This window comes from Clarias gariepinus, chromosome 17, assembly GCF_024256425.1.
Source record: "Clarias gariepinus isolate MV-2021 ecotype Netherlands chromosome 17, CGAR_prim_01v2, whole genome shotgun sequence".
Lineage (NCBI taxonomy): Eukaryota > Metazoa > Chordata > Actinopteri > Siluriformes > Clariidae > Clarias > Clarias gariepinus.
In genome coordinates this window covers 19221715-19236477 of record NC_071116.1, presented here as the reverse complement: position 1 = coordinate 19236477, position 14763 = coordinate 19221715, and the positions used below count along the sequence as shown (strand labels likewise).

The 14763-nt window shown below is 39.6% G+C and overlaps 1 protein-coding gene across 1 annotated transcript in view; it reads right to left on the bottom strand.

The window, feature by feature from the left end:
* Positions 1–14763, bottom strand: part of LOC128545645 (roundabout homolog 1-like) — a 219816-nt gene that overhangs the window by 184729 nt on the left and 20324 nt on the right. Inside the window, exon 2 of the mRNA XM_053516134.1 lies at positions 11698–11837. Within this exon, the coding sequence (XP_053372109.1) occupies positions 11698–11788 (91 nt within the window). The 5' untranslated portion in view covers positions 11789–11837. The remainder of the gene's footprint in view (positions 1–11697; positions 11838–14763) is intronic.

Genomic DNA, 14763 nt, shown 5'->3' with positions numbered 1-14763 from the left:
ACTTTTGGTGCACTTTTGAAGTCAAGTACTTAGTTTATACATGTACTGTATATAGCATATACGTTTTTGTTTTTACAATATTTTTACCTTTATTATTTAAACTTAACCTTTTCTTATTGTGATTTCATCTTAATTAGGCTAAATAAGTTTTCTCTAAAAGACCACCAATGTTAAATGCATAAAGACAAGCACAAGTGCAACATACAGTACTGTAGTTAAGGGACGCAGTGTACGTTAAGCATGTGGAAAAGGCATTCACGGTATACAAGCATACAGTACAGAAATCAGTTCTGGTAACCATGACAGCGACTTCTACACCACACCCACACGCACATACCGAACTGATGCTAAAGCGACTAATTAGAATAAGCTTTGCTGACGCACACACGGTTCATTAAGAGTGTTAACTTCCAGCGAGAGCACAGTAACCTTTACTCGACCAAGACATTGCAGATTAACATGCTTCAGCTTATTTATAACTACAAAGAACAACAAATGTATTACTGTATATTCTTCACATACCATCATATATGGATCATCAGAAACTTCACCAATTAAACTCCCTTTCTATTGTTTTCACTGAAGATGCGGATTAACTCATAATAGTTACTGAAATGCTTGTTATATATAATATCACAATAATGGTTAAGTGATTTTTAAACACATTAGATTTATTGACATTTGTATTTATTTATAACAGTTAATATACATAGATTTTCCATAAGAATGTGCAGTATGTGTCACATGGCAATATGATTAATTACAGTATATGACACTGGAAATATGAGTGTATAGCGGGTCTATTTGTTTATTTTTAATTTTTTTTTGTCCTGGGATTCTAAGATAAAAATACATAAATATAAGGCCTTATTTTAGATCTCAGATTATTTTTTATTAACCCCTATTTGGTGTACCCCAAAGTGTTTTATTCCTCTCATATCAGAACAATTTACTAACAATCAGTTTATTAATAAACTGTGCATTATATTTTTAAAATCAGTTTACAGTTGCGATAATTTTGGAATGTCCACAAGACATGTTATAACTAATGTTTTATCTTCTACAAGGGGCGTTCAAGTTAAATTGGGACTGGGATGAAATTTCATAAAAAAAAGTCATAAAGACTGATGGACATTTACATAAGACTTCAGGCACAGTATGGTGATGGAACTGTTCAGTCAAACATTTGAATGGTGTGAAGATTTTAAAGAAGAATGTACATTAATGAATGCTGATCCCACTGCGGTCGTTCTTGTGAACATTGAGTAAGTGAAATTTCTCATTGTTGAAAATTAATGGATAACTTGGCGCCAACTTGCAGAGAAAACAAAACATCGCTTGAGAGACCCGGCCAGATGTTTTGATATAAGTTTTGTGTGAGTAAGTGCAAAATTCAGGCCACCTAGTCATGAATCAGAAAACTGGAATTTTGGGGGGGAAAACAGTCCATCAGATCGTTAGTAAAAGCATGGGGGGGGGTCTTCATTCAATTTGTTATCAGTAAAACCGATTTGAGAAGTGTATACAGTCACTAATTAATTACACTAGTTTATCATAATTTAGCATACACAATTGTGATGTTGACATTCGTATTCCGTGTATAACTCTGAAGGTTAAAAGAGATCAGGATTCCAGCAAACACTAAATTAGTTGAAAATGCCATGATATACCCCAGCGAAATCAGTCGCAACAAATCTGACATTTGGATCTACAGAGAATTTGAATTCATTTCCCTTCCAGCCTGAGGCCTCATCTCAATATTGATCTCAAGTCTTCCTGTCAGTTCTACACGATCCCTGCTCCATCACTGGGAAGCATGCCAAGACATGCAGGAGCTTTTCCTCACAGCACAAGGAGCCTGGAATTATGATCCAAAGCGGTGCTGGTTGTTTGTTTGTTTGTTGTTCACTTTTGATTAATCTCGAGATACCGAAAATACAATCTTTATCACTTTAAAGCTTTTAATATATTCAAAAGAATTAAGCAAAAATATCGCTGTCAGTATTTCACTTTGATGAAGAAAGTAGATCAGATGGCATGACACAGATATGATTATCCAAATTCAATATATCCAATAAATGACCAATAAACCATCAACACTGTTTAATGTCTCTATGCTTAATGTACTAATCTAGTGAGCTAATTCATATCTATGGCCCTGATTTAATAAGATCTCAAATAATAAGCTCTTATTTTCAATTTTTTTTTGTGTTTACAATCTAATAAAATAGGAGCACAGTTGGTGAGCATGTTGTGTGCTGTTTCCGAATAATTATAGATCAGTAAATTATGTTAGTACATGGCCGAATTAGTATTTAAATGAGATTTGGATATGTTTTTCTTTTTTTAATTCTTGATAGGTGTGGACATCTATGTAGCAGTCCGGAAAAAAAATATTGCCATTCACATCGTCATTGTTTACATCTACTCTAATAAACTAATAATTCTGAAAACTTAATAATAATAATAATAATAATAATATTTATACATGTTCTGTCTTTATAATTTGTGTAGTCTTTGGCATTTAATGCAGTGTAATGACCAGGTGAATAAGGTCTTGTCCCTGTATTTATTTATTTATTTTTCTAATGCACTGTTGGTGGAAGTCTTACTGTTTAAATTTTTTAGGATTTTTAGGATTATTAGGAACACCTGTTCAATTTCTCATTAATGCAATTATCTAATCAACCAACCACATGATAGTTGCTTCCCAGGGTGTGGTCCTGGTCAAGAACAATCTCCTGAACTCCAAACTGAATGTCAGAATGGGAAAGAAAGGTGATTTAAGCAATTATGAGCGTGGCATGGTTGTTGGTGCCAGACGGGCCGGTCTGAGTATTTCACAATCTGCTCAGTTACTGGGATTTTCACACACAACCATTCCTAGGGTTTACAAAGAATGGTGTGAAAAGGGAAAAACATCCAGTATGCGGCAGTCCTGTGGGCGAAAAATGCCTTGTTGATGCTAGAGGTCAGAGGAGAATGGGCCGACTGATTCAAGCTGATAGAAGAGCACCTTTGACTGAAATAACCACTCGTTACAACCGAGGCATGCAGCAAAGCATTTGTGAAGCCACAACACGCACAACATTAAGGCAGATGCGCTACAACAGCAGAAGACCCCACCGAGTACCACTCATCTCCACTACAAATAGGAAAAAGAGGCTACAATTTGCACGAGTTCACCAAAATTAGACAGTTGAAGACTGGAAAATGAGTTCACTGTACTAAAATGGCCCCCACAGTCACCAGATCTCAACCCAATAGAGCATCTTTGGGATGTGGTGGAACAGGAGCTTCGTGCCCTGGATGTGCATCCCACAAATCTCCATCAACTGCAAGATGCTATCCTATCAATATGGGCCAACATTTCTAAATAATGCTTTACCACCTTGTTGAATCAGTGCCACGTAGAATTAAGGCAGTTCTGAATGCGAAAAGGGGTCAAACACCTAATGAGTTCCTAATAAGGTGCCTTTAGGTGCGTGTATATATGTATTAATATATATATTTTAATCTTTTATATTGCTTATCCTTTACAGGGTCGTGAAGTGGAGGCCTGGAGCCTATCCTAGTAGACAGAGTGCCAATCCATTGCATGGCACACACACACACACACACACACACACACTAGGGGCAATTTGGGAACGCCAGTTAACCTAATCTGCATGTCTTTCGAATTTGGGAGGAAACTGAAATACCCGGAGGAAACCCACCAATGGGAGAACATGCAACCTCCATGAACACAGAAGAGGGAATTGAACCCTCAACCCTGGAGGTGCCACCACCACTACATCACTGTGCTTTTAATGCTTTCTTTGTTTTAATTTTTTTATTATATTGGTCAACCCTATTGTGTTTGAATGTGCTTTATAAATAAGTTGGACTCGACTTAAATTAAAACCCAGTATCCCAGCTGCAAGTTCTAGCAAAACATCAACCAAAAACAGAAATTTACATTTGGATGTACAATTCCAGTTCCATTGACATGTCCTGTCTACATTTACAGCTATAATATATATATATATATATATATATATATATATATATATATATATATATATATAACAATCTACTTATAGATAAAAATAAAAATAACATTACTGCCAAATTATAATGAATTACAATGTTTTTGCACTGTGATTTTCAGAATCATCCACATCAAGCCCTGTTTCATCACCGGAGGTAAAATACACTCATTATATTTAAACACAAACCTCTTTGTTGTTAGTCATTAGTTTCATCTGTCATTAGTGCGGAAACAACCACTGATTAATTGTGTGTTTATTTGTTTGGCTAAACACATTTTTATTAAGTTATTAAACATTTTAAAACTTAGCCCATGGACATCTGCATAAAGTGTGGGAGCTCACCTTTATGATTTGATGGTGCTAGAGCATCACACACACTCACTTATTGTATATACCACTTTATCCTGTATACAGGGTCAAGGAACGAGGCAGGGTACACCCTGTACAGGGTGCCAATTCATTACACATACTCACCAATCTGGGAACACCTATTAGGCTAATCTTTGGAATATGGGAGGAAACCGGAGAACCCAGAGGAAACCCACCAAGCATGGGGAGAACATGCAAACTCCATGCATACAGATCCGAGGTGGGACTCAAACTCGGGAGGTGCAAGGCGACAATGTGAACCACTACGCCACTGTGCCACCGCTCACACACACTCAAAATACATAAGGCATATATACCGTAAAGGATTTCTATACTGTTTAGGCAGAATAAATTTATTCAGGTTTCACTGGATAGCACAGTTCCAGGTTTGATCCTGGGCTTGAGAAACTGTGTATTATTAGTTTTTCTGCATGGCCATGTGGGTTTCCTATTTCCTCACACCTCCCAAAAACATGCTGCTAGGGAGATTGGCTAGTCGAAATTGACCCTAGGTGTGAACTTGTGTGTGTGTGTGTTGCTCTGAGATAGACTGGCATCCCGTTCAGAGTGTATTCCCACTCAGTGTTCATATGATAGCCTCTGTGACCCTGGCCAGAATAAAACATCTATCAAAATGTAATAATCACATTGTTTTGTTGATGATGTTGGTTTTTTTTTTTTTGAGCAAAACAGAAAAAGGTTTTCCCAGACCATTGCACAATTTCGACCTCAAAGACATCTCTCGGAAAAGTAAAAGTGAAAATTCAAGGGGTTCCCGAGTGGCGCAACACAAAAACCTATTGATCCGAATGATGCCACAGCTGCCCACGGTACGAGGGAGCAAAATTGGTTCTACTTTCATGGCAAAGGAGTGGTGTACTTGCCCTCTCACATCAATCATAGTAAGACTGAGTCTTAAGTGTGCTGCGCTGCCCCTCTGAGTAGCAGTTCTGAAAAAAAAATGCATTATACTGTATGTCTTGCAGGAAGCTTGAGATAGCCCTCTCCCTCCCTGGTGAGTAACTGCAGGGGAGGGACCGAAGCCTTGGTGAAAATTGACTACTACTAAATTAGGGAGAAAAAAAAATCTATGATGCAGGGCAGGAGTAGCTCAGTGGTTAAACCCCAGTACCACCAAGCTAACATATTTGGGCCCTTGAGCAATGCCTTCAACTTTCACCTACTCAATATAGATAAATATAGATAAATGTAAGTCGCTCTGTATAAGGGTGTCTGCTAAATGCCAAAAATGTAAATGTATAACATGTCACTTATAGGCCTATTTAAAGGCAGCGTTACAGATATAGTGCCTTGCAAAAGTATTCAGACCCCTTGAACTTTTCCACATTTTGTCCTGTTACAACCAAAAACGTAAACGTATTGTATTGGGATTTTATGAGATAAATGAACGCAAAGTGGCACATACTGTAATAGTGAAGTGAAAGTAAAGGTTAGGTACTCTGGGTTCCTCCCACAGTACAAAAACCTGCAGATTAGTCTAATTGGTGTTACCAAATAGCCCATAGTGTATAAATGAGCATGTAAGTGTATGTGTATGTGTGTGCACCCTGGGATTGACTTCAGGCCCCCTGGGACCCTGTATAGTATAAAGCCGTATAGACGTTGAGTAAAAGAGTGAGTGAGAGTCCACCTGTACATGTATTTTAATCTTAGTATAAATACAGCTGTATTTACAGCTATATTTAAGTGTGAAGCACTTAAAGGTTTGTTAGAGAACATTAGTGAACAAACAGCAACAAGGAATTCATGGTTAAATTCACGGTTAGTTTATTAAAAAAATCCCAAGCTTAGAACATCTCACAGAGCACAGTTCAATACATCTACCAAGACATGGCTGTCCACCTTAACTGACAGGCCGGGCAGGGAGAGCATTAATCAGAGGCCCATGGAGACGCAGAGATCATGAGATCCATTAGATTAGTCGTGCACTACACAAATCTGGCCTTGATGTAAGAATAGCAAGAAGAAACCCAAATGTTAAAAGAAAGCCATAAGAAGTCCTGCTAGCAGTTTGAGCCAAGCCATGTGGGGGCCACAGCAAACGTGGAAATTGGTGCTCTGGTCAGATGACACCAAAATTTTATTTTTTGGCCTAAATGCAAATAACAATGCACATTACACTAAACACACCCTTGCTTCAAATTTATATGCCACTTCTTGGTCTATCACATAAAATCCCAATAAAATATGTGAGAAAATGTGAAAAAGTTCAAAGGGGTATGAAAACTTTTGTAAGGCACTGTACAGTGTAATACTGGAATATGATAGCAATAAATAAAAAAAACAAAATAAAAGAGTGAATGCATTAGGTTGTGTACTCTTTTTTTTTTAAACTGCACTGTATTAGATTAAAGAAATTGTAAACGCACTATTCAAATAAAATTGAATTGCATTAATTTTGCCCAAATGAATCCGGACATGTTTGGAGGTTGACATCACGTCACATGATTTTACTTTTGTAGACAGATCTAATGAGTGTTGGATGACACCACAGTAAGCACAAAGCTGAGAAAAGATGGGTTGCTTTTGCTTGCTTTGCCTCCAGTTGTAACACGCCAACATGGCAACTCACTTGTGACTGTACTACAAAACGTTGTCCTTTTATTTAATCCCTGCTATGAAGATCACATGAAGTGCAGCTCATTACTGCTAATTATTGCTTGTGATTAATGCAGTGAAGGAGCGGGGCAAATATGTGTACACACTACAAAGCTTTGTTGAGCATTAATAATGACAATTTAGTGCGAGAGTTCATTATGGGGGAGATTTTGTTCGTTGTGGATAAGGAGTCGTTATGTGGATGGCTGAATCCTGGCACCTTTTTTTTTAATGCAGCACCCATAACTAACTTGACAGCATAATCTTGCACTTTCCAGATAACCGTGTTTTAAATGATGATTTTCTCCACTGTTGATGCAAACCGGAAAGACATGTTCTCCGTTAAAAGCCCCACAGGAATATCAATTTATGCACTTTGATTTCTATTTATAGGTACGGTACGCGCCTAAATATACAGTACTGAAATGAAAAGACGAACAATATTACCTTGTTGTCATCTGTGAGTTTATTTCTCCGGAAAGAAACTAACATAAACACAATCAGCATGTTGATTTACCACGGGAGGCGTAAGGTCGCTGCAGACTCCCGCGAAAGGAGACGATTTGCTCGTGTAATGCGGGCGGATCTTTACAGTTGAACACATTCCCCTTTAACATTCCCCCACAAGTAAGCATCAGATGGTGTAAATTTGGGGTAATGGGACGGGTATGGTAAGAAATTGTTTTGCCACCTTTTTTAAACTTGAGCCCCATTCACGACCACTTTCATATGAATGGAGAAAATACTCGACTATGAATACTTTTTCATTCGTCGAGAGACCCATTCCCAACAACAACTGCACAACACAACTTTCTTTTCACTACTGGGAACACGTGTCTGGAGCTATGCCTCGTCAAGAAGCGCATATGTGCATCCAAGATCCCAGAGTTTCAGTACTGTATATTTTGCAGCATACCGTATATAATATGCACATAGGAAATCAGGGTCCAGCAAATTTCCACATGGCCCATTATGCCATTAAAAGAAGTTAAGCAAAATGACCAAAGCAGTGAATAAGCATATTATTGTTCTCATCACTCACTCACTGATCGTCTATACTGCTTAATCCTGTATTTAGGGTCACAGGGGGCCTGGAGCCTATACCAGGAGACTTAGGGCATGAGTCCGGGTACACCCTGGACAGTGTGCCAATCCATTGCAGGGCACACACATACACACACTACAGCCAATTTTGGGAACACCAATTAGCCTAACCTGCATGTCTTTGGACAGTAGGAGAAAACTGGAGTACCCGGTGGAAACCCACCAAGCACAGGGAGAACATGCAAACTCCATGCACACAGAGATGGGAATCGAACCTCATCGGGAATGCAACCCAGATCCTGGAGGTGCAAGGTGACAGTGCCAACCACTAGACCACCGTGCCACCTGGATATTATTGTTTTACTCTTTAAAGCAACAGGATGGCACTTCATAAGCGCAGTGGTGAGCTTTTTAGTATGACAAAAATGACTTCACCATTAAAGGCTTGGAGTATGCACACTACTTTCTGTCTCTGAGCAAAGACTGACCTCCATGTGTGCCAGAGATAAAAGCCTGTTCACCCTCTCCCTGTGGCGTCCATGGTAATTACCTTCGTCACAGAGCTGTGCGAGTGTGTGTGTGTGTGTGTTTACTATGTGATATAATGCCCACTTCTCTGTTTCTCTGTATCAGTGCCCAGTTGCTGATGAAACGAAAGGGAGGAAAGGGTTGCATGTTTGTGTGCGTGTTCACACCTGCATGTAATTTTAATTAGCCGTTTGCCATAATTTCAGATTTCATTAGAGGTGCCAGGCGACCGAGCTGAATGGAGTAGTTAACTACAGTGTGTGCTCGAGATGGGGGCAATCACACATACGCACAGGGGAAATGGATCTCATCGCTGAACCTGCCAGAATAGCAAACAGCCACCGAGTGCCAACAGAGTCTGAGTTGATCAGAAAGATTGCGCTATCACTTCAACTCATCCTAGCTCATGATGTTAGCAGCAAATGCACTGCGACACATATACAATGAGAGTGGAAGAAAGCGGAGGAGTGGAATAATATTCCCAGATTGATGTGGATATTGCAACAGATAGAACATGAGACCTGGGAGTTATAGACTTTCGAGCTGCCATGGCTCAGGAAACAAGAACAGATGGAAGCAGAGATTGTTGTGTATCAGCGATGTGAGGAAGGTGTGAATGTAATAAGCAACTTCAGTCAAGCATCTGAGGCCCAGATCAGTACGTTTCTGTTTATCCTTTCACATACACTATATGGTGTCTATAGGTTGCTGAATATGTGAATGATTATGGTAAGGTGTGAGCAACTTAACTGCTTCGCAGATATTAAATTCAAATTCAAATTCAAATTTTATTTGTCACATACACAAACATACACAGTACGAAATGTAGTGAAATGCATTAACATAAGTAATAATGCATCAAGGATGCTCTATTCTTATGTAATCAAATGCATACATGTTATTCAGAATGAACAAATAATATTTCATATTTGAATACAAATAGGAAGATATGAGAAGGAAATGCACTACTATTTTCTCGAATATCCAGAAAAGTTCCTGCAGCATTGAGTAGGTAAATCTACTGTAAGAACTGGTTAATATCATGCAAGCAGTGGGTCAGATGCCAATTGTTGGAGCTACATTCCAGAGTGATTTACATTTTTATCTCATTATACATTCAAACAGTTGAGGGTTGAGGGCCCAACTTGGTGGTCATGGGATTTGAACCTGGGACCTTCTAAACTGTAGCCACTGAGCTACCCCTGACCCCCCGCTCATAGGAGCTGTATGCTGTTAACAAGTGGGCAAATATGAAGCACTATGTTGTGAGTGAGCAGCCAGCCATGCAGCTCTGTTGTAAATGAGTGGTCACATACAGTATGAAGCTAAATTTTGTGAGTGAGTGGACAGATATGAACTGTATGTTTTAAGTGCGTGGTCAGATACTATATGAAGCCCTATTTTATAAGCGAATGGTCAGGGATAAAGCTGTATTCTGTGAGTGAGTAGTCAGATATGAAGCTGTACAGTATGGTGCGACTGAGTTGCAAGATATGAAGCCCTATTTTGTGAACGAGTAGCCAGATACTGTAAGAGGGTCTATGCTGTGCATGAGAGGTTTGATATGAAACTCTGTGCAAGTGGTCAGAGATGAAGCTCTATGTTATAAACGAATGGTCAGAGATGAAGCTTTGTTGCCAGCAAGTGACAAGATAAGTGCTCTATTTTGAGAACGAGTGGCCAGACATGAAATTCTAAGCTGTTGGATTAGGATACTAGTTTGGACAGGAATCACCAGGGACCACCCAATATGATATCATCATAATACCTACCTGCACTGTAGGTGCTGATTCAATTTGTATTTTTCGATTTTGTAAATATCACAATCTTATAAATATCCAGATTTGAGCCTATCACATGGATCACTGTGCTGCCTTCCAAGGTCTGAATACAGGTAGTCTCAGATTTTTAACCACATGGTGGCAGTGTGGGGAAAGGGGACAGAATATATATTGTATATTCGTGTCAAAGGTGTATAAGGCTCACTTTGTCGGACTTAAGAACAAATCTGACTTACAAACATGCTCCCGTAAAAGAACTCGTTCGTAAGCCGATGACTACATGTAGCTGAAAGCACACCATCTGTAGGATCATAAAGGAACTGCAACATTGTACCACCTTAAATGCAAACATATATACTGTAAATTAAAAAATTTATTTAAAAAAGGATTTAAAGCCACACAAAACAATCAATGCATAACTGAATAACACCCCCCCCCATCTCTATTAGTTATATATATTGTGATATATTGAGATAATTTCATAGTAAATATAAACAAAAATAATTTTTGTCATCTTTATTTACAACAGATGTTCTTATGATCACACGTACACAAGCATGTTAAACATCCAATTCCAAAACTCTGGGCATCAATATGGAGTTTGACCCATGCTATTTTTGTAGGATTTTGTAGCAAACCAAGATTTGTGAGGTCAGACACTGACAGACAGACATTCCAGTTTGTCTTAAAGGTGTTTAAATGAATTATGGTTAGGAATCTGTGCAGACCAACAAAGTTCTTTTACACCAACGACTGCAAACCATTTCTTTATAGATCCCGATTTGTGCACAAGGATATTACTGTACCATGCTAAAGTTGTGTCAAATGACTTTCTGTGCTGTAGCATTAACATTACCACTCACTAGGACTATGGGGCAAGCCCAAACTCTGAAAAACAGCTGAAGAACATTATCTGTCTTCTACCAAACTTTACTGTTGGGACACAGCATTCTGAACCGGAGGATCTGCCAAACCCAAATTCAGCCATCAGATGGCACAGTGAAATCCCCAGTGTTGATTTAACACTTTCAGTTCTTTTGAATCCAACTGGTACAGTCCAACTGTACCATGTTAATTCAACATTCTGGGTGTTAATTCAACAATGGGGAATTCGCTGTATACCAGCAGAATTCATCACTCTAGAGAACACATTTACACTGCTACAGAGTCCAACTGTGGTGCGCTTCACACCACTCCAGCTGATGCTTGGCCTTGTGCATAATGAGCATAGGCATTTTAAGAGCCTCCAGCCTGGTTTTCTGATCAAACCCTTCCCTTAGTTACAGTATGTGCGTGTTTTTTTCTTTAAAGATAATATGACCAACCTGTGTTGGAGTCTTCTGGTTTCTCTGAGCCAGCTGATCCCAGTAATGCAGCAACGATGAGGAGAATGACACCAGGCATTGTGACTGGCATGTTGTTCACTGTCCCAGCATCACCGTTCACACAGCCTTCCTTCTTTCACCTACAGAAGTAAACAAACAGACTCAACTAATTATACATGCCAATGCTAAGGTCTCAGTAGATAATCTAAAATTGGAGGAAGTATTGTAGCTTTTACTGTCTTAAATATATTGTAAATGATTAAATCACAACATTAAAAACTAGAACTCTATTTACACCTGGTACTGTAAGTCATTCATCATTTTAACCGCATACATAAAAACGTACAGTATCAGCGTCATGATAACTAACTTATCAATACCAGGACACCTGTTCAAGATGTGATATACAAATTATTTCATCCATGTACCTCTGTAGACCAGCTAGGAACTAAGGAGGCCAATAATGACCATCATATTTATTCCAATTTTTACAACCATGGTAGGACCTTCAATCTACATTCACACACACACAGACCCCAAAGTGGGAATCAAACCCAGACCATGGAGGTGCAAGGCGACAGTGCTAACACCACTACTACACCGCTACTACACCACTGAGTCGCCACACCTAATATTATATGCACTTTTCTCTAGTTGACTGTCAAATACAGTCCTTTATACTTAACTAATGAAATATTAAAGATCATTCACCTTTTTTAAGTCATAATCTAATATCTTCATTATGTTATCTCAGCCCACTATGAATCTAAATTGCACATTGTCACAATGGCTGTTTGTAGTGTAATACTTTTAATAAAATCAAACTGAACTGAATATATTCACACATCTTTTTCCAAGTGTGTAATATGCAAATCAGCTTAACAATTTCCGACTTACATCATGTTCTTCGTTTTTCGAGTGTTTATGCAAAAACTGGATGCTACTACATGGCATGCATTGTAACATAACACACTCAGAAAAAATTATGCTTCTTGAGTATGACTTGGAGATATGGATGGATATCACAGTTGCCGGTTATGTGTCTCTGATCACAGGCCAGGTTTACATTTGCATTTTTATGTAGATAATCCCCATGCAAAGATAATCCTGAAGATGTATGAGACGAACAGGTGCACACACGGTATAAAACACTGCAAAAATATACAGAAAGTCCCAGAAGCCTCTCCACTTCACTTGTCTCTCCCACTTCCATGGTGTACTTAACTCGTGTTACACATCTGGTGGTATGGAAGTAATTGCTTGATTATGCTACTTTCCCCTCATGTACTTTATGAAGACTTTTGGAACAACTCGTAGTATCTCAGAGGACATGCCTTGTTTAAACAAAAACTGCACAGATCAAAAAGTTGCCTGGCATTTTTTACATCTTGAAGCAAACCTTCATTCCTGTTCTTGGTCACTGGTTGTTGTACTCTGCTGTGATACCCATCGACCTACCCGAAGACTGGACTCGCTATACATTCCAGGGTTTGTTGTAAAGAATAGTAATTTAAACATATTACCATAGTGTAAAATTAAGATATATATATATTTTTCCCGATTTTTTCCTAATTTAGTCGTGGCCAATTCCTCCCCGTCACTAGGGGGCTCCCACATTAAGGCTACTACTACTATTCAGCCAGGAGGGTGAAGACTATCACGTGTTTCCTCCGACCCGTGTGCCAGCCGACCGCATCTTTTCGAACTGCTTGCTCGCGCACCGTTAGGCGGAGTAACACACTCAGAGGAAAGCGTTAGCCGCTCCTTCCGCGTGCGCGAGCTCACAGACGCCCCTGATTGGCTGTAGAGCCGTGATTCATGTAGGAGCGCAAGTACCTCTCATCCCTCCCCTCTGAGAGAGCTCGGCCAATCAGCTCTCTTTAGGCCTCCGGCTGTGAGAGGTAACAGCATCACCTGGGGATCGAACCATGATCTCCGCATGATAGGGCGAGCGCTTTACCACTGCGCCACTCGGGGGCCCAAGATTAAGATATATATTTAAAAAAATCACACATTTACAAAAATCTGTTGACAGATGAGGTCTGTGAATAGAGAGGAAGAGCAGAAATCATGACTATGAACTCTGTGTACTCATGACCCGCAGTTGCACAAATGAGAAAGATTGAGGTTCGGTTTCCAAAGACACTTAAAACAGAGCAGTTATCTCGAGAGCAATAATCAGTGCAAAAACTGTCTACAATTTCATGATGAATAATTTGCTAAAATGCCTGTGGCAAACCAGTCTCTGGTCAGTAATTATCTATACGCATATCCCCTCTGACAGAGATGTATTACAAAGTAATGATAGCCTGCATCTTATTCCACTCATCATTGCCCTACTGCTATGCTCCGTAATGCTTTTTCCACAGCATTTATAAAAATTCTGTGGATACGAATGACAAGTTAATTCTGCTAAAACGATCTGAAGGCTTTCCCGGTGCAGAGCGCGAATGTGAATAAGTGGTTAGTCACAGTGAGCCCAGGCAGACCGACAGACGTTGAGCAGATCCGAGTTGTAATGGACAGCAGAGGCAGGAAGATGGATAGAGCATGAAAAGACAAGCCCACCCATCAGAGTGTAACATCAGCCCGACAGTCTACCTCTGATCTGATTTGATCTGCACACCAAAAGAAAGGCATGTGTTCTCACAAATGTACGCAAGTGTGTGTGTGTGTGTGTGTGTGTGTGTGTGTGTGAAAGAGAGTATGTGTAAGGGTAAAGAAGAGGTGCACTTGGCAGCTCTGTAAGTAATAAGCCTTCTATGCGAGCGGACGCCTACACACACAAATACCACCCACAGCATGTAGCCTTTCTATGTCACAGCCCATTCCCCAGTTTGCTAAATTAATTAGTGAGGATCATTTGGCTGAAATGTGTGGTCACACTGCTTTCCCAGCTTAACCGAGCCCCCGGAATGCACCCCGCAGACTAAAGGATCTCCAGTTGGTTTTACTGATCAGCCATCTGTGAAGCAAACTGTCTGCTCATTTCAGCAGCCTTTACTATTACTGTCCAGATCTCCCTCGTTCCAGTGTTACACTCCAGGAGCTTCCGCTCTCTGCCTT